The 21026-nt window shown below is 41.5% G+C and overlaps 2 protein-coding genes across 2 annotated transcripts; one reads left to right on the forward strand and one right to left on the reverse strand.

Moving 5' to 3' along the window:
• Positions 1 to 269: 269 nt before the first annotated feature.
• mex3b (mex-3 RNA binding family member B) lies at positions 270 to 6896 on the forward strand. The gene is made up of 2 exons (XM_085771507.1): positions 270 to 523; positions 4317 to 6896. Exons 1-2 carry the CDS (start codon positions 301 to 303, stop codon positions 5723 to 5725), a joined length of 1632 nt encoding a protein of 543 aa, XP_085627633.1. The 5' UTR covers positions 270 to 300; the 3' UTR covers positions 5726 to 6896.
• Positions 6897 to 11134: 4238 nt separating this feature from the next.
• Positions 11135 to 19900, reverse strand: LOC146990293 (uncharacterized). Its single transcript, XM_085771592.1, has 6 exons — positions 19761 to 19900; positions 16676 to 16717; positions 13984 to 14358; positions 12295 to 12417; positions 11734 to 11824; positions 11135 to 11646 (listed from the first exon to the last, which is right to left on the reverse strand). The coding sequence occupies exons 2-6, from the start codon at positions 16713 to 16715 to the stop codon at positions 11340 to 11342; spliced, it is 936 nt and encodes a 311-aa protein (XP_085627718.1). The 5' UTR covers positions 16716 to 16717; positions 19761 to 19900; the 3' UTR covers positions 11135 to 11339.
• Positions 19901 to 21026: the final 1126 nt, after the last annotated feature.

Consider the following 21026-nt stretch of genomic DNA (forward strand, 5'->3'; position numbering starts at 1 on the left):
GCTGTATTATATTATATCTACCGGCTGGACCAGGACAACAAAGGGACAGTGGATGCTCTCTGGTGGCTCGTTGCAGTTGCACCCTATTTTCTTCCTCCATCAGTCGCACTGATTTATTTGCACTGACCCAATTACCTTCGACAACCCGGTCCGGTGCCTCCCCCTCCTCCTCCTCCCCTCTCCTTTCTTTCTTTCTTTCTTTCTCCCCCCCTCCTGGTCACTCCTTATATTTACCCTCCTCCTTCGTTTTTTTTTTGACTTGCATTCGGATTCCGCAACGTTGCGATTAAAGCTCTGAAGATGCCCAGCTCCCTCTTCGTCGACAGCGGTGTCCGGGGAGAGGCACTGGACGAGCAGAAAGCCCTCCACATCGCCCTGGATCACCTCTCCCTGCTCGGCTTGGACAGCGACGAGGGTTCCCTGTACGACGAGAACCAGGAGCAGCGGAAAAAGGGTGTGAACATGACCGAGTGCGTCCCGGTCCCCAGCTCCGAGCATGTCGCTGAGATTGTGGGCAGACAAGGTGCGTGTTTTTTTTAGTGTTTCCACATAGTTTTCATGTGTAGTTAGTTATCATCACACTGTTACAGACAGACAGCCATGCAGGAGCTTATACTGCGTGGGAGGAACTGAATGCCAATACATCGGAATGATGCATGTTGCTGGTCTGCACGAGCCGTGGAACAACTGATATTCGGCCTAAATGAATTCAGCATCTGTTCCAGACCCAGTTGTAGTCATAGGTTTGGGGAAAAAACGGAACAACTTAATGAAGTTGTTATTAACATGAAATTATTATTCCATGTGATTGCAAAATAGCAGAGTGACTTGAACCAACTCTGAGAAGATTATAAGTTAATAGGTTATTGATGCGTATAGGCTACTTCTGGGGGGGACAAAAAGCATCATTAAGTTATGGAATAGACAAATGCTTTATTCACCCCCCTGGAGGGAAATTCAAGTCGTCCAGCCACTTACAAGAACACATGACAAAAAAGATAACACAACCTAAAATGATGTAGCCTATACAAAGTAAAAGTGTGTCGCCTAACAAATGGCATTGTGCATCTGATGAACTCTTTGCATGGAGTTTAGGCTAGGGCAAATAGGGCATCCCGTGTAATTGAAATGAGGAGACGTCTGGGCGACGTGCAGCAGTGGGCGCTGACGGGTCAGGTAGTCATTATTTGAGGTATTAATCATCCTCTTGTAGGTCACTGAATTAGCTCAGTTAAACGTGGCTCTCACATCACAGATGCGCCTTTGTTATTAAGCTGCTTCTTGCTTTATGATCATGACAGTATAGTAGCTACAGGATCAAGACAGCGGTCATGATCTTCTTACCTTGTCACTGTCAGAAGACGCCCAGAAATGCACAGGGACCTATAGCTATAGTCTCTGAGCCGCAGGGGGCAAGAACTGGTACTTGGTTACATATGCGGAATCTTTTCCCTCCCCTCAGTTTCTAGTTTAACCGCTGCTGCTCCGAGACAAACAAAGGAGTCGCAGAAACACAGGAACACCTACCCACCGTGGAAAGGCAGAACAAGAAAGAAAGGATCTGGGCCTAGATGTGTTGCTATACAAACTTACAGGGAGCCTCTTGAAAAAAAAAGATCAAATTTAAGTTCAATTCACATCAAAATGTATTTCTAAGAATTTCACGTTAAAGTAGAATTGATATGTAGATTGAGCAATTTTATTTGTAGGCTATAGTCCATTTTTACAAACAGTTTGTCACAGCATCATAACAACATCCTCTGTCCACATCCACTGAGGAAAAAGTCTAGGTGTGTTTACTCTCCTCTGCATCCCTCCTTACATCACCAGGCCCCCCTCAGCTGGCTCTGCTCTGCTTATGTCATTCCTCCAAGGCTGTTTCCTGACTCTGTCCCAGTTTGACCAGAGAGAGGTGTGTGTGTGTGTGTGTTTGTGTTGGAGTGCAACATTATGCACCAACGTGGCACTGACATGCAGTGTCAGAGTATCCTTAAGATCTGAACAGTCCTGCTGCTCAGTGATCCGGTATAGGGGAGGGGAGGGAGGGGCATCTTGTTGACACACTGGTCATATGTCGCTCACCAGAGGGAGTTAGGTCAAAAAATTGAACAGATACATTTATCTCGCTATTCAAAGATATTTAGCTCTTTACGTGTGGCATGAGTGATTGGCATCTCAGGTGAGAGCAATTTTCCTATTTTCGATCCTCAGTAAAAAGTAAAAACTGCAGTAATTGTGTATGAAAACTTTGATAAATGACCATGATCAGTGAAAATAGCCTCGCTAGCAGCAGCAAAAAACATCACCTTTGGGCAAGTTGTCACGTAATATTCAGTGAAAGCATTGAAAGGCACTGCATAGAACAGGTTTATTTCTGTAGTTTGTAGTTTTTTTTTTGCCTACTTTGTTTAGTACAGGGGTCTTCAATGTTTTTCAGGCCGAAGACCCCCAAACTGATGGAGAGATAGAGCAGGGACCCCTACTATATTAAAAAAAATTGTATTTTATCAAACTGGGCCCAGTGCCATGTATAAATGTACCTTATTATTGTGCATTCAATACTAAGCTATTCAAATAATACATAATTCATGTTTTTTTTTAATGTTCAAGGTACAGTGAGTAGGACGGCCATGCTTCTGCCATTTATAAACAGACCTTGTTAACTGATACCAATGCTGATATCAACTGTCTGTCAATTGCATGATAATCATGCACACAAGCTATTCAAATTGACCTTTTTTATTTGAAACATAAATGTGGAAACTAAAAGATAAAAGACCTCTGGTTCAGTAGATACACATAAGACCAGTGGTGTGAACTAAAATGGTTAAAAATGTGTTTTTATTTTTATTTTAGATGGAGTTAACTGGAGTTAATGATGTAACTAGAAAACATAAACAGACTGCATACTCAAGATTTATTTTTGCAGGAATGTCCATCATAAGAAAGATAGAATGAAAATTCAAAATTGTAAAAGAAATACAGAAAAGAGCAGCACAGACATTGTAGTTATTTTGTTAATTGCTTGGTCTTGGTTTTTTCGTGTACTTCCACTGATTAGTTTTTCTAAATAAGATGACTTTTAATTGCAGAAATTAGTATGGAATGCCTCTATTTTTGTGTTATTTTCATTCTAAATGTAATATGGTTAAAGGTTCAGTGGTTCAAGCCCACCAGTATTAGCACATAGTTGAAGTGTTTGGGGAGTTTTCTTGAAAGAATAACTCATCTTGTGGTGGGGCAACCTGTCATAAATCACCATTATGTATTTAACCTTTTGAAACTATATTACAGTAAAGCAAGTAGTCAAAATCAAAGAGTATCCATTTGGACGCAAGAACTTATTATTCACTGTAATATTGAAATTGAGTGATGACCCATAAATTGAAGTCGGCTCCAGGCTACTTTTCACTAGACACTTCCTCATTTTTGCTCTTACATGTAAAAGACTTGAAAACACTCAGAATGTCGGCCCTCTCTGCTACAGATAGTAACAGCTGAGTCTGTGTGTCTGCATGTGTGCTGCACAGTGGCGGAGTGACACAGAGCTGCCCCACCCCTCACACACAGGGTGAGGATGGGGTCTCTCCACTGCATTGTGAACATCATTCTTAGGCAGATTCAGCTCCCTTTACTCCCATTAAGCCGGCCAGCCCTCCCTGCCCCCCTCCCACCAGAAGCTGCCTTCGTCAACTCTTGTTAACATTTCTATGTTTTGCATATTCTGTGTTATAAAACATCTCTTCAACATATAGGGATCCCTCCTCTGTTGCTCACCCTGAGGTTTCTCCAATTTTCCCTGTTAAAGGGTTTCAAATACAAATAAAACTGCCTTGCCATGTGTCAGAAATGATTTTGATTAAAAAAAAGTGAGATAAAATGTGCGAACAGACTTAAACATATCATCTGTCTTATTAATACGTCACACTTTAAAAATGTAGCCCTGGGTTTTGGTACCCATCCCTAGTGTCAGGATATAAAATAATTACATAGTGTCTTCCCTTAAAAGTATACTTTATAGGTCATTTTAAGTTTTCAAAAGTCTACTGCCTCAGTTTTAGTATAAAATGAGTATACTTGTAGTACACTTTAATAATCTACTTTTTGCTAAGGGATTCCCCTTTCCATAGTGGCATTACTGTAAAAAAGAAAAAAGAAGTGAGTCCTCTTATCAGTTACGTTTGTCTTGTAAACCTGTGTCAGTGCACCATGAAGTCGTTATACATTCATTAAATTCAATAAGCAATGATTTATCACATGACAAATTGTTATTAAGCAATGTGAGCTCACTTTTACCGTTTGTTTCCATACCCCAGGTTGCAAAATCAAAGCCCTGCGAGCAAAGACCAACACCTACATCAAGACCCCGGTCCGAGGCGAGGAGCCTGTGTTTGTGGTGACAGGAAGGAGGGAGGACGTGGCCATGGCCCGGAGGGAGATCATCTCCGCCGCCGAGCACTTCTCCATGATCCGAGCCACCAGAAACAAAAACACCACCCTGAACGGGGGCGGCACCCCGGCCGTCGGACCGCCCAACCTGCCGGGACAGACCACGATCCAGGTGCGGGTGCCTTACCGCGTGGTCGGGTTGGTCGTCGGCCCCAAGGGCGCCACCATCAAGCGCATCCAGCAGCAGACCCACACCTACATCGTGACCCCCAGCCGGGACAAGGAGCCCGTGTTCGAGGTGACGGGGATGCCGGAGAACGTGGACCGGGCGCGCGAGGAGATCGAGGCGCACATCGCCATGAGGACCGGGGGGCTCATCGAGCTCCAGGACGAGAACGACTTCCACGCCAACGGGACGGACGTGGGTTTGGACCTGCAGGGCCACCACCACGCCGCCCTGTGGTCCAAGCCCGGCGCCCCCCCCGTGACCCCCACCTCGGGGCGTAAACCCTTCTCCAGCTACCGCAACGACTCGTCCTCCTCCCTGGGCAGCGCCTCCACAGACTCCTTCTTCAACAGCAGCTCGTGCATGGCCGACTTCAGCCCCCCCAGCCCCACGCTCAGCTACACCACCACCAATAACAACAACGGCAACAACAATAATAACAACAACAACAACAACAACAACATCATCATCAACGTCGACGGCGGTGATTTTGTTCATGAAAGTGACATGATCTCGCCCGACTGCACTGATCTGAGTTTCGACTCCTCGCCGGGATTCGACCACGCACAAGCCCCGCCCCCGCCGCCGGGCCTCCTCTGGTACGACAGCCACGTGACCCCCCCCTTCATCAGAGGCGGCTCCCCCACCTCCAGCGCAGCCATGTTCCAAAGCAACTCCGCCACCAACGCCAACGGGATCGCGATGAGTCAGCGGAGAGTTAACGGATGTATCCCACAGCCGCTGCATAGCAACGGCGGAGGAGGCCCCGTCGAGCACCACCTAGAGCGGAGGGTGCGGAGCGACCCGGGTGGGGGCTCTCTTAGTTTTTCTGGTTACTCCAGTATCATCACCTCCCTGCCAGGAGTTCCATGTGACTCCTCCTCCTCCTCTTCCTCCTCCTCCTCCTCCTCCTCCACCTCCTCTGGCAGCAGCCGGAAAGGCAGCCGTGACTGTTCGGTGTGCTTCGAGAGCGAGGTCATCGCGGCCCTGGTCCCCTGTGGCCACAACCTCTTCTGTATGGAGTGTGCCAATCGCATCTGCGAGAGGAGTGAGCCCAAATGCCCCGTCTGCCACACACTCGTCACTCAGGCTATACGTATATTTTCATAATAAGTATATCTCTCTTTGACTATTTGACACCCCTTGTTTGGGTTCAGTCACAGCTGACCGCCGTGCAGTAGTTAATAATATACTGTTATACTGCTAGGGGTAAATATTTTCTAAGTGCATGTTTTAAACAGTTAAGAAATGAATAGTTCTAGTAAATTGTATTCTATATTTATGGACTGAAGAGACGCGGCGGGGTCAGGATGGAGGTCGGTGGGTCATACGTGCTGCCTCAGAGTTTTGCCAATTAAATGTAAGGAGAGAGGGAGCCATGCTGGGGAACACGGAGGGCTTCCAGCCAAACAGGTCTATTGACATACTGCAGCTTTAGGTCCCAAACTATACGAGGGAGCAACGACATATCCTACACACACATATATACATATACACATGTGTGTGTCTATGTGTGTGCATGTACAGAATACATTTCCACAAGATGAAGGTTTAAAGGACATTAATACAGATTGAAGTATTTTATTCTTTTTTGACTTGAAAGATTATATTTCTTATCGCAAAACTGTTTACAGATATTTTGATTTAAGTTAAGTGAACATTTTGTAGCTGGGTTGAAATAGTGTTTATTTTGTAGTATGGCCTTACGGCACTGATCACTGTATTACTTTAATATCACATTACCATGAGAGGAAATGTCAAAAAAATGGTATTGTAATTGACAGTATTCTGTTGGGGAGGAGTTTTTTATAGTTTTAACAAAAAATGTCTTATCTGCTTCACCCAGCATATTTTCTATTCAGTAAGATAAAGTATATTTTATTCTATATTATTATGAAACATGGAAATGTACAAAACTTAGTAAGTTGAACACAAAGAAACCGTTAATGCTTTCTAAAAATTTATATGAATTAGATTCCAGTGGGAATTACAGGCTTCTGTTGCACCACTATAGTTTTAGTATTTCTATTTTACTACATTTGTTTACCACTTGTTTAAGTATATGTAAGTTACTTGAGAATAAATGTACTTTATTGATCAAAGTTTAAGAACAAAGTCTATTTTATTTTATGATGAAGGGCCTTCAACCTCATGGTCAAATACTAATATTATATTTGCTGCGATAAGAATTGAAAATGTTATCAAGATTTTTTATTTTTTGACATTTAAAGTTATACATGAGAAAAATAAGACAAAAAATAATGGTGCTACATCATGTTTTTGTTTTGTTTTGTTTTGTTTTTTTCTTAAGTATTTCTATATAAGTACAATAAAAATGGTACATTGATTGAGTGTGTACTTCTGTGTTCTTCCTGACCTGTTTTGTCGAGTGTGGGTGCTGAGCAGAGGTGAGCAATGAGGCTGCTGAAGATTGTTCAAGTTTGATAGCTGTCAGACCATCTGACTGTTTCATTTCTAGCAGAGACTTGGAGGAGGCAGGAGATGGCAGCGGCCTAATTACTGAGATCTGTTAGCGAGACGGGGGACTAGGCCATAGGCCGTCTTTGGCCCAGGAAACTTCTGATGAGCGTTGTTCATTTACTTCATTTTCTACTATGCAAAGACTGACTGATGAATTGGGGAAAAAAATTAGCAGCAAATGTTTCAGTGCAGATTCAAAACAAGGAAGAGAAACAGTGCTCATCTCTTTTTTTTAAAGGGACAACGAGTAGTTTCTATTTGGTTATAAAAAAGTCTCACGTTAATGTGGATGAATCTCTGCTACCCACACTTGTTAATGGGCCCATTTTAGATAAAATATTGTTTTGTCTCTATCGTTATTTTGTTATTATTAGTGGTGGTGGAAATGCTGGGCGAGCCGACCAGCGTTTCTTTACTTTCGGTTTCGTGGCGAGTCATGAGAATAACGCAGCCGAATCGCTGTTTATTGTGGGAACTACGACGGTATGTGATCGTCTTCCAACCTCTGACTTTAATTCTTGATGAATGAAAACATGAGTCTGTCTTGCGCCGGTCAAAGAATTTTACGGTGCGCGGAGGCTCATAAATGTAGTGTGAAAACGCTTTGCTTTTCCAAAACTCCTTGTTGTCCCTTTAATCTTTTTTTTAATATGTTCGAAATAAAGACTAATCAATCAATCAATCAATGATTTCAAAAGCAGACATGCTTGACACAGCAGCACAACATCTAAGCAGAAGCAGTGTTCTCTCACCCATTTACTGTAATACTGTCCCTCCTCAAGCAAGTAGAACCAGAGACAGAGCAGAGTGAAGGTACCCACCATACCATTGTCTCCTTGAAGATCCCTCATTGGCCCATGAGCATACATACCAAAAGGCCCAAGCCATCAATCCTCATCTTACTTGGCCAGTTCCAAGACATTAGGTTCATTACCTTTAATTGTCGGTGCAAGCTGTTTTTAGATGGGCGGGGCAGAGACGTGAGCTCTGCACGGCGCGCTGTAAATCGCCTTTCCCTCATCAAATTCATCACATACATGGAAATCTCTGTGGTCACAATGAAGTGACTGGCCAGTAGAGGGCATGCCCCCTGTATTCTGCTTTATAACACAGGACAACAGGGACCAGTCAGCCAGCAGCATGAAGAGCAGAGTGCTCAAATAGTTCCCGGCTAAACTGTCCCCTTTACTGTAACACACACTTTACAGAACAAATAAAAAAAAACAGTATAACAAAACCCTGGTTATTGGAACTGTCTCTGTAAAGGCTACCCAGAGTTGTTACCTATCTATCTATCTATCTATCTATCTATCTATCTATCTATCTATCTATCTATCTATCTATCTATCTATCTATCTATCTATCTATCTATCTATCTATCTATCTATCTATCTATCTATCTATCTATCTATCTATCTATCTATCTATCTATCTATCTATCTATCTCTATCTATCTATCTATCTATCTATCTATCTATCTATCTATCTATCTATCTATCTATCTATCTATCTATCTATCTATCTATCTATCTATCTATCCAACCATCACACTATTAACACAGCTTTATCAGCTGTGAAAATAGCATCAAGTCAGTGCTACATGCTATTTACTTATTTAAATGTTGACCATTTTTATCCAGTCTCCTTGTGGCCAGATTGCAGCACAGAAAATGACACTGGCAACTACTGATTGATAAAACACAGATGTAAAAAGGACCCAAACCGCCTGAGGGAAAACAACCAGCTGGAGTCTGTTTAACCCAAAAATGATCTGTACCATATTACAGTTTAAACTGGGAGTGCACATGGTTTATTCCAGGAGTGTTTTTTTTTTAATTTCTCTCTTCTTGATTAGAACAGATGTAATAAGGAGAATTAGATTAAAGGAAGTTATGTTACTGTAATTCTGACAATGCATGACAAAATCCTCAGTATCAAGAGATTCACTTCAATAATGAATAACCTATTATAATGCACCTTTTCCTTGGATGGAGCAGTCGCTGCATATATGCGCATATCATAAAAATGGGCTTTCCTTTATTTTCTGAATAGTGATGACAAAATTCAGTAACAAAAACATATTCAGATCCATAATATCTGCCTTTCTGAGGACATATTTGAATTAGGGCACACCCCCAGTATGCACAAAATATTGTGTGTGCCATTTTTATGGCCACAGTCAGATTTGTCAGGAATGTCAGTCATGTACATGTTTCTACGGGGTTTCACCAACTGACAGCCCTTGGAGGCCATGCAGCAAAGTTATTACTGTAACATTAAGAATGCCTTGTGGTGTAATCAGATAAGCATACTCAAAATTATGCAACACTTTGCTTAATTTGCCTAAAATAATACTACAAAATCTGCCTGAAAGTACAAAATCATTGAATGATTCATTGATGATAGCGGTGCGCAACTTCTCAGCTATAAACACCACCTTAAGAACATGTGCAGCCTACCAGGGTTGCCAGGTCCACGGTTTTCCAGTGGAATTGGGCTACTTTTTACAGTAAATAAAGAATAAATAAAGATTCATATTTTGAATGACATGTTTCTACCCAAATCTTGTCAAACGGACTCTGGGTCAGACCAGCATACCCACATACATCACCTGCATGCCCCACAGACACACAAATACAATGTTATATGATGTCACCAACCACAGCATCAACACCACCTGCCTGATCTGTGGTATAACAGTTAATACATAGCCTACTTACATACCCGGTATGCATTTACTGTATATGAATAAAATAGTGTAAATGTTTGATCTGAAGTAAGGCATTCCATATTATATTTTAAGTTATAATAATTTAGTGTCAATTTCATAAGGGCTTTTTAGGACCTATAGGTGTTGCCATGGCGGCGTGACCAGAGCCAGCAGCGGGAACAGGTATCAGAGCCTCCGTTCTAGATCCAGCAGGATGCTGAACGATTTTTCCCTCAGGGCAGAATTATGAACGGTCTCTGTCCTCTTCCACTGCCACTCCCCATCTCTGATCGGGTCTGATCTGATCTCTGAATAATCACTGTGGTACTGGTACTTGTTGGGGGAACATTTTATTTTTATTTTTTATGTACATTTGTGCATGTGAAATGACAAATAAAAATTCTTGTAATCTTGTAAGAACTGTTTCAGTGAAATTGCCTTTAATGTTTATGGTGTTATTTTATAGATAGGAGCTATTGGTGGATAGATCAGAAAATGATTACATCTTCCCAATTACCACCTGTACTATTCATTTAAACCTCGTCATTGTAGCTTTGTCCCACACCCTGAAGAAGAACCTCCTGGTCGAAACGTCGGTTCATTTTCTCTACTTTATATTAAATAAGTCCCTTTGTACATTCTTTGTACTTCTTTTACTATTCCTTCATGTTAAAACGTGATGAATAATAAACTTAACTGAGAAAAAAAAAACTGAGAACTTACAATGTCTGGTTTCGAATTAGAGGAAATAGTGAATGGTAGAGTTAATAGGAAAGTTGACCATGCTGTTTGACTGACTGAGCAGTTTAGGATTTCCTATTAGAAACCTGTTGAACTGTGCTGAGATGGCCCAGCTTTGAACGGGGAAAGGTAAAGTGTAATTGCAATGATATTTACACCAGAGCGTAAACATTATCTGACATAATCATTTATTGATGATTGAATGCTGCAGGTAGATAGAGGCAGCAAGGGGAGCCCTCCACAAAACATATTCAGAAGCTGACTAAGCCCATCGTCTCTCTGATCAGTTCCTGTTATTAAACCCTGGCCTAAAGAAAATCATCACACTTCACAGAATTTATTTTATTAGTTAATGATCATGAAAATACACATACACATTGACACACATCTGAATGACATCACTGTCTCTTATCTTCTTACCTAGTTCAGCTTATGGGGAAAAAAAACATGAACTTCCCTTATGTGTGGTACAGTCTGGAAGTGTTTAGTGTAGCTTAGCATTAAGGAACAAGGGGGAAAGAGCTAAGCTGCCACTGCCGTAAGTGGTGTTCATACATCTGCTCAGTAACATCACCTGGTAGTGTACCACCACAGCTGCTATCAGTCTGAACTCTGACAAAGAAATCAGATCAATGAATTTCTCAAAATACTGAACAAAGCCTGGTCCAAGCATTAGAGAGTGAATAATCAAATAAATCATATATCATATCAGACATTCAGCCTGAATATTTGTTTCTGTCTTCAGAAGCTGGCTGTGAAGGTGACTTGTCACTGGGTGAGATTATTAACCCCTCACTGAATTGCCATGACCTCGTAACTAGATGACAGCTCAGCAGCATCTGACACCACCTCTTTCTCTAACTCCTCCTCCTCCTTCACTTGTTCCTCCTGTTCCTGCTCCTGTTCCTCCGCCTGTGGTGCAGGATCTGAGAACAGGCAAGAGGTGTTGCCATCTTTCCACGTGACCACAATGTCTCCTGCTCTGAGGTCATTCGCCTCTCCGTTGCTGTTACAGTCATCTCTGAGAGCTATTTCTTCATGTCCACTCTTTTTAACCAGAGATGCTGCTGCCTTGTACTGAGCTATCTTCTTTCTGCTCCTGTGGGGAACGGACAGGGAATGAATGGTCAGTCAATGAAATGAAATACACAGTGAAATTAAGTTACTGAATAAATTGAGGTAGTACTTGTTGGCCATGGATCCCATTCCCAGTAGAAGAAATCCAACTAGCAGGCAGACAAAGGACAGTCCAAGAAGCACAAACTTCCACATGGTTGCTGCAATAGGAAGAACACAAGAATATTGCTTATCGACCACATACATATCTATCTATCTATCTATCTATCTATCTATCTATCTATCTATCTATCTATCTATCTATCTATCTATCTATCTATCTATCTATCTATCTATCTATCTATCTATCTATCTATCTATCTATCTATCTATCTATATGGGAATTAGTGATTATAGTAAGATTTTAAACAGGTTTTCAACAAGCTAGGTTTAATAATCAATATTATTTAGGCTATAACCTGTAACCCTTCAATTTAAATATAGTTTATAAAACATCAATAAGCAAAGAAAAAATATTTTTAAGAGACGTAGCTACCCCAGAATACATTCTAATCTACTTTTGCTGCTACAGCTGAGCAGGTAAATGATAAACAAGTGGCTCAATTCTGTAACTCACATCAGGCTGTAACTTTCAGAACAGTTTGAGGGGATTCATATCTGCAGCACTTACGATCCTCTGTGCGATAGTACCAGCGCAGATACTTTCTTTGTTCATCTGACATGACTGCACTCTCACCGGCATGGCCCTCTACATCCTGACTCTCATCTGGATCATCATATGCCCGTCTGAGTCCTACAGACAGACAAGGAGGTAGTTCACAGACAGGCAGGAAGACAGGTTTGAGACAGAATTAGAGAAAGGTAGGTTAGGGACAGCTCAGGCAGACAGACAGACAGACAGACAGAACGGACAGGCACGGTGACAGGCTGGACGGCAGGTTTTAAGGCTAAGCTCTGAGTACTGACTGCGTGTGTGTACTGAGGCTTTGATACTAGAGCTTGGTAGATGTAGATGTAGTTTACAACATTTTTCAAGTTAAGGCCCTTTCACATCGGGGACGTAACAAATAAAAGACACAAAATGTAATCAAAACCACCAACGGATGCAACAATTATGAACCAAAGTTTCGCCTTGCGTCGGGTGGTTCTTCGCCTCCACGCCGCACCTTAAATCTGTTTAAGCGTTTAGGGATATTTCAACATTTTGGCAAAGTCGCCTATTGCCATAATCCCTATAGTTTTAGGAGTAGAGGAGAAGTAGCCTACGCGAGCTGCATGGTATTTTCACATTTCCCTCATCAAACTAAATACACAATCCAACAACTCCAAAACACTCTGGTGGACAAGTTGTGACCTGCACATTCACCACACTAAAAAATAATAACATCACGACACATGAAGCAAATACTCAGAACTACTTGCTTTTGAAATCACTCCGCCCAGCAGCCGTGTCTGGAATGTAGTTTCGGCTACGTATTTGCCTCGATAACAACTCTGTCTCGTAATGTTCCGTTATGTGGTGAATGTGCAGGTCACAATTTGTCCACCAGAGCGTTTTGGAGTTGTTGGAATGTGTATTTGATGAGTTTGATGAGGGAAAGCTAGAAATACCATGAGTCTCCATTGCGTTAGCTGAGCAGCTTGCGTCTCTGCCCCACCGATCTAAAAACAGCTTGCACCGACAATTAAAGGTAATGAACCTACTGGTATGACTATAGGGATTATGGCAATAGGCCAATTTGCCAAAATGTTGAAATATCCCTTTAATGAGTATACCTTATTTATCATTTTATGCAGTCCAACACCACTGCTGCTGTTTTTAACGTAACACAATGTCCACATAGTCTACTTGCGACGACGCGCACACACTATTCTAGTTAGCCTTTCCACACGACTCTGTCGGGTCTATTTTCAGTGGAGTCTGCTCCGCTGAAATGTGTGGACTAAAGCTTAATAATAATCCACATAGCTCTGGACTGTAATAGGGACTATTTACTGGTCTACTTTGTCTCTCGGTTACATAAATACAAAAGAAAGCAGAATCAGCATTTAAACATTTCAACGTGAGAAAACAACAAAAACAGCAATTCAACCTAAAGAAGGCAAGGTGATCTGTTATAAATGGCTGATATTGCGAGATATCTAAGCTGTAATTGTCCCATGGTGTTGTCTCTGGCCACTCGCTGCTCTGCGACAAAGAGAGCTGGGGGATTTCGGGGTAACACTGTTATGAACATGCTTAGTACAAGAGCCAGCAGCAACACATGTCTTTGTCATTGTAATATTATTAAGATATTAATATAAATAGGCTATAGATTATGATGAAACCTTTCTGGTTTTAAAATATTTTCTGACTTACTGAGTTTTTCCTGGCAGATGTCCCCCTGGTCTAGAGATTTCCACTTGGACTGTTTGCTGCGGTCAGTCAGAACCACATGTTGGCCATCTACTGAAAGCATCATTGTGGTGCTCCTGCTGATCAGTCTGTCCCTGTCACAGTCCCACAGTAACCGTTCTCCCTCTGGGCTGGGGCTGTGGCAGGACAAGGTCCGGACTGGATCTGGCTGGGCCGACAAACATCTGGATGTAGCAACACACATCAGCTTGCCCTGAGTGGTCCAGACCCACTGTTGGTTCATGGAGTCCAAGTTGCACTTCTTAAGCAGGACTTGACCTGCAGAGTCCTCCAGACACAGGCTGCACTGGGTGTTCTGGACCAGGAATGCCCTCACTCCTGTATGTGTAGTGATAATGACAGGTAGATTATATATATATATATCATATAATATATCATCAGATATGACCAAAATACATGAATGATAATGTACACTAGATGGACAACGGTATCACTGAATTGTGTTTCATTCATTCCCACTGCCAAAGATGTAAAGTGAGCACCATGCAGCCTGCCTCTACAAACATCTAGAGCTGACTGGGTTCAAGTGTGGTACCATTAGGGTTGGCCACATAGTGGCACAAAAAGTAAAGTCACAGAATAGGGCTTCACATGTGCACATGATTATAGAGGGGCAGGGGCTCAATGTCAGAAAAGGGCAGTAGCCTATGTGCGCGCCATTTTTTTTCAGGCCTTAATAACAAAATAAATAAATAAAATTAAATTACAGTTACTGTACAGGACTGCAGTCAACATGCTGATCTCAATTTGTTGACATAGCATAGCTAACGTAGCCCGAGACCTATATCAGGGACAATAAGATAGACCAATTTCCAGACTTCCCAAAATTGAGTCATGACTTCTGAACTGGTAGGCTAATAATATGGTATTTTTTATAAGGTGCACAATGCACATTACCATGGTCTGCCTAACAAAAAATACAAAAAAAAAAAAATCATGGGAGTGCAAGTGCAAACGATACAGGTTACAAAAATGTGACAAAACCAAGAAATGACTACTATGACTGCTACTGTGCATGTTTCAGAACAGCAACGTCACAATAAACTCAACATCTGGAAACAAATTCAAATAGTCAGTGAAACCAAGCTGAGTGAGTGATTCCTCCTGTTGCTGCTGTTGTTCACTACATTCAGGTCATGTTAGTCAGAGGAGAGGGGGGGGTCTTAACTCTCATTAACAAGCACTTTCTGAAACATGACTCGTATTTAAGCTCGGTGAATAAGCGGAAGGCGATTTGTCAGCCCCACAAGGAAGTTATGTTGATGGATTTATAACTCACAGAGGTTTAAGTCGCTCCACTGTCTGTCACGTCTCATCTATGTGCAACACACATGGAGTTATTGGTGAGGCAGCAGCTCTTTCTCTCTCTCTCTCTCTCTCTCACAAACAAACACACACACACATAAAAAAGGGCACTTTTTAACACGAAGCAACAAGGGTAGGGGGGCCCTATGTGTGCACGTGCATGGTTGCAAGTGAGTAATAAGCTGCATAATGCATTAAGGCGCCAATTCTCTGCAGACTCAATAACTGCCAAGTTCCACACCTCCTCTGACATAAGAGCTTCATGGCCAAGCAGCTGCATGAAAGCTTTAAATGGATAGTAGCATTTTTTTAAAAGTGGGGTTGTATGATCTACAAATAGCCCCTAAGTATTTTAATTGCAATAGAAGACTCTCTGCACTCCTCCCGTTAGCAACGCCAGCCCATAGCCCTGCCCAGAGATTTACAACATACATTGTTGTGAATGGACCCAAAGAAACGGCCTATTTTCACAGCCTAAAAGAGGTTTTACGTGAAAAAAAATACACAGTTCCATTGTTCGCTATAATATAATTTTTTCCAGCCCCTCAAAGTGCAGGAAAAACACAGTTTTTATTTGGACCAACTGCTGATCGGCGGGCGCTAACTCTGGGCGGAGGGATACGTGAGTCTGTTAGGTCCAAATAAAAACTGCGTTTTTCCTGCACTTTGAAGGGCTGGAAAAAATTATGTTATAGCGAACAATGGAACTGTGTATTTTTTTTCAGGTAAAACCTCTTTTAGGCCGTGAAAATAGGCCGTTTCTTTGGGTCCATTCACAACAATGTATGTTGTAAATCTCTGGGCAGGGCTATGGGCTGGCGTTGCTAACGGGAGGAGTGCAGAGAGTCTGCTACTGCAATTAAAATACTTAGGGGCTATTTGTAGATCATACAACCCCACTTTAAAAAAATGATACTATCCCTTTAACGTCACCAAACATAATGCCAAACGTTGGACTGCATGGTGTAAAGCACACTGTCACTGGACGCTGAAGCCAGAGTGACCAATCACTCTTCTCTATCTGACAGTCTGATGGGTGAGTATGGGTTTGGCCAATGCCAGGAGAAAGTTACCTGTCTGTCTGTCTATGCAAATTAGAAAGTTTGGTGGAGGAGGTTTTTGTTATTACGTTATAGCCACAACTAATGCCTATTTAGAATGGGATGTCATGAAAGCTCCTGCAGGGTGTGGTATGCAGATGGTCTGCTACTTTTGTCCATCCGTGTGTGTGTGTGTGTGTGTGTGAGAGAGAGAGAGAGAGAGAGAGAGAGAGAGAGAGAGAGAGAGAGCATGTAAACCATAAATATGAGTAAACGAAGAATCACGTTACCTGACAGGAGGAGAGACAGCTTGATCCAGATACTAAACATATCTGAAGAGGAAGAGATATTAAAAATCAAATAAATGTCAATCTTAACATTCAAGAGAAAAGACTTGAAGCAAGTTCACTCATTTTTGTTTAATTGTTTATTCATTTACTACAATATTTATTTATCTGCTGTTGTCTTGTCCTGTCCTGGTATTTTTCATTATTAGCATTTAGCACTCACCATAACTGGAACTTCATCATTTCTGTCTGTATTTCAGATTTATTTATCCCTGCTGTATTTATTCATCTATTTTCCTCTCATCTGCTGTATATACTATATATTTAGTGTGAATGCAGAAGACTTACTGTTTTTATTCAAATCAATTATAAACTCAATTTTGAGTTGATGATTTTTTTCCACATAGTCAGACACATTGCTTTAGTTCAGGTGATCAGCCTGTCTAACCTGACACGTACTGACTTTGATCTGTGAGCGTCAGGGTGATGGGACTAATCTCCACTCTCCATTAAAGTACAATACAAAATCAGTAGCTGCTTTTCTGGGAAAAAGCAGAGGTGTGTCTTTTAAACTCGCAAACAGTTTCCATATTTTTTACATTAGAATCCCCTACACTATGTGGGGCTGGTCTCTGGCTGACCACAGTAGGTTTTTCTGATAGGAGGTTTGTATTTTTCAAAGAATAGCTAAAGTTCACCAAACACAAATCTCACTGAGCTCTGGTTAGAGACAGGTGAAGGATGGAGCTTGTTAACAGACTCTTTGATCTCTGATATTTTTATGAACACAGCCACACACATGGGTGCAGATTCTGGGGGTTCTGAAAAACATGAATTGTCCCCCCCAATAAAAAATACCCAAAATTATTCAAAATTGAACAAATGTATTTTCGGGCTTCACATTCTTCACATTTTAGATTCACATCTAAAAATAAGTTATTGAAATGGTGGAACAAATAATGTTTAACAAAAATATTTCTGACTCCACATCCCATCTCTGGTCTCCTCCACTATAATGCAAATGAACGGCTAGTTTCTTACACACGCTGGTGACATCAGCAGGCTTAAAAAAAAATGACCCCTCAATCTTAGGGCTTCATATTTTGATTTTCATCCATATGAATTAATCATGTATAAAGTAGTCCCATATCTGGGAAGGTATGGGACAAAAAGACTCACGCATTCATACTTGTAGACACACGTACGCACACAAACACACATACCCTATACATTACAAGACTAATCTTGCCTCTACATATTTTTGTCTGCATTTCCAAATCTATTTATCTGCTGCTATGCAAAAAATATTTACTAATCTGCTGCTTTCTGATTCTTACTTTTAATTTTTGTATGCTCTAATTTGCTTTTTCTTTTCTCTTCTGTGATTTGCCCTCTGAAAATTTAAATCAAGTTTTTTAATTTAATTTTCAATTTTGATCTGAACTCAAATTCATTTCATTGTGAGACCCAGTGGCAGAAGAAAAACAGCTCCAGTGTCTTTTCTGTTAAATAAAAGCAGTTTCTGGTCATGCTGTACAGTGGTGATGGTTTTAGTCCTGAACCTTTTTTCTTCCCGTCTGTACATGTTACCACTAGTGTCCGTCACCCTTTCTACCAGTGCCACACATTTCTCACCAGGCAATATGAATCCTGTCAACAGTAACAAAAGAAAGAACCTCATTCCACATGCACGTGGTCTGGGTCTTGTGATTTTTTGTGTGCCTTGTGTTTCAGGGCCGGTGTAAATATCCTTGTCACAGTAGCACCATTGATCTTGTGTCTGCAGGTGTCACTTCCACCAAACGAGGGCCGGTGGAGCTCTAACCTCTGTGTAACATCAGCAATGACTGTATATAAAGATGGATCACATGGCGGTTCCCCAAAGTGAAGCTAAAACATGGTGACTGGTAGAGTCTAGATATCTGTGTGGAGTGGATCTATGACGTGTGCAGGGCCGTTGTATAGGGGAGAACGGTGATGATAATTCTAGTGGCCCATGCAGCGCCCAGTAGGGCCCACAAAAAACCCCAGTGGTCTAATCTTTGTATGACTGAATTATTCTGCATAAGACCCTGACTAATACTCCTAGTAATCTGCATTAGCATCAAAACAAAGTAGGCTAAATAAAAAATTATAATACATACGTAGTCTAAGAAAAAAAGTGGAAAAGTCAGGGGCCCACTTTAGTATTCTTTCAGGGGGCCCAGAATTCCTAGCAACGGCCCTGATGACATGTGCAGGGTGAAGCCATGGGTCATCTCAAAGAATTCATATGATGCAGCATCAGAAAACCTCCAGCTGAGTAATGATTGATGATCCCACAAAACACAAGACGTTTGGGTTTTGAATAATTTCATTTACCAACTTGTGTCAAGCAACTGAAGACACATTAGAGAAATCAGTTCAGAGGAGAAGCTGCAGTGCAGGCAGAGCCGAGTTTACAGGCATGGACACATTGCTGAGGTGAGATTGAATCTTTTACAATCTGCTGTTAATCCCACGACCACACATAACTGGGTGACACAGCTTCACCCTCCACAAGAATTTGCAGCATGCACAAGAAAACTAGCAGTGAAAAAATACTTTAGTAAACTAAAAATGTAAAACTAACTAAAGATAGTCAGATAACATCAGCTTAGTTGTAGTTTTCTTAGAGATGTCTAAAGCTGCAGGAAGAAAAGGCCACAGCTCAATATGGGACAACTTGGAGTACGACCCACAGGTAGATGAGAGTGAATGAAACCTGATGAGGACTGATGGGATGGGAACATTATGGGATGCAACTAAAAGGGAAAAATCCCACTAATGTGGAAGTTCATCTTCAGAGGTCTGACAGAGGCTTTCTCCTAGAACATGAACAACTAAATAAAAACTAGTCAATTCCTCTAAAATAAAAACTAAACTAGAACTGATTCATCACTTGTTGAACACTAAGACTAACCTGAAATAAAAAAGCAAACTGAGAAACTAAATAAAAATAAAAACTAATGAACATTTTAAAACCATAATAACCTTGCTTGACATCCAGGTGCACTTAAACAGCAACAGCACAGAGCTCCATACTGTATCTTTCTAGTCAGGTACTCACCTGTGGGACGTTCGTTCTGTGACTGAGAAGACGAGGAAGAACCTCTGAGTCATCACTGCAAAGGAAACAAACGTTTTCCAAAGTTCATGGGGCGGAGCTTCAGATGATGTCATCAATCAGCTCTCCCTCTGAACACAGAGCGTGGCATAGATTTAATAGACAGTGAATATAGTCTGTGCATGTGTGTTGTTTTAACAGTTTGGTGATTTCAGGGAGACCTTCTTTATGTTTTTGCAGCAGCTTCCACCGTGTTGTTCACAGTCACTGTTCAGACCGAGTCCAGGTCTCTGACCTGTGGCATGTTACTATTTAGACAGCCTTGCAATGACCTTGTCCTTGCTGTTTGTACTAATGGGTGTCTGACTCATCGGTCAAACACACACACACACACACACACACACACACACACACACACACACACACACACATGAATGAGTAAAGGATTTTATTTTATAGCAGAGGTGTGGAGAGGTGAAGAACCTCAGTGTCATGAAGGAACGAGGAGGAAAACGAAGTATCAGACAGATGATTTAAAGCAGAGTATCAGTCTGAGTCAGAAAGACCAGCCTGTAACACATCTGCTCAGTCAACTACGTTAAAAAAGCCTGTCAGGAACCATTACTGCAGCTTTCTCTGCTGGACATCTAGAGTTATTGCATTCATTATTCTCAGAACAGCTCTGCTGCTTCAATTTCAACCCAACTGGACAGTTTATCACCGGCTCACAGAGCGGTGGGGGAGGAGCCTATCCACTTCTACAGGGAACACATACATGTACACAGTTGGTGACAATGAAGACTGTGGGGATTAGACCGTATGTTTTATATATGTATGTGTAACATTGTACTGTAACCTTCTTAGATTTAATGGCTGAACTGTATAGTAAAGATCCACAGTGTGTATAAGGAGTCAAATCATAGTGATAATAACAACAACTTGTATTTATATAGCACTTTTCAAAATAGATTACAAAGGAAGGTTGGCCCACAGTAGCATACATAATCCATATTTACATGTGATTCATCAATCATGTTGCCTTATCATTATTGATCTGTTTTCAGGTCTTGCTGGTTTTGGTGAGGAGGTAAAAGACGATGCTTCATAGACTTAATCATACAGACTTTTGTCATTGACAATGCTCTTAATGGATTTATTGTGAAGCTGCCCTCGCCCTTTTCTGTCTTTCTTTCTGTCAGCTTTCCCTTTGTATTTCCTTCCTTCTTTACCCCCCTGCCCCCCATTGGACAATTCCAACAGGGGTCATTT

Source organism: Trachurus japonicus, chromosome 3, assembly GCF_045865225.1.
Source record: "Trachurus japonicus isolate A0001 chromosome 3, Traja_1.0".
Lineage (NCBI taxonomy): Eukaryota > Metazoa > Chordata > Actinopteri > Carangiformes > Carangidae > Trachurus > Trachurus japonicus.

Coding starts and splice junctions, on each gene's coding strand:
- LOC146990293 (XM_085771592.1), bottom strand. CDS start 16,715: ATGTTTAGTATCTGGATCAAGCTGTCTCTCCTCCTGTCAG. Junction 14,359..16,675: donor GCTGTCTCTCCTCCTGTCAG/GTAACGTGATTC, acceptor CTACACATACAG/GAGTGAGGGCATTCCTGGTC. Junction 12,418..13,983: donor CATCTGCCAGGAAAAACTCA/GTAAGTCAGAAA, acceptor GTCTGTCTGTAG/GACTCAGACGGGCATATGAT.
- mex3b (XM_085771507.1), top strand. CDS start 301: ATGCCCAGCTCCCTCTTCGTCGACAGCGGTGTCCGGGGAGAGGCACTG. Junction 524..4,316: donor TGAGATTGTGGGCAGACAAG/GTGCGTGTTTTT, acceptor TCCATACCCCAG/GTTGCAAAATCAAAGCCCTG.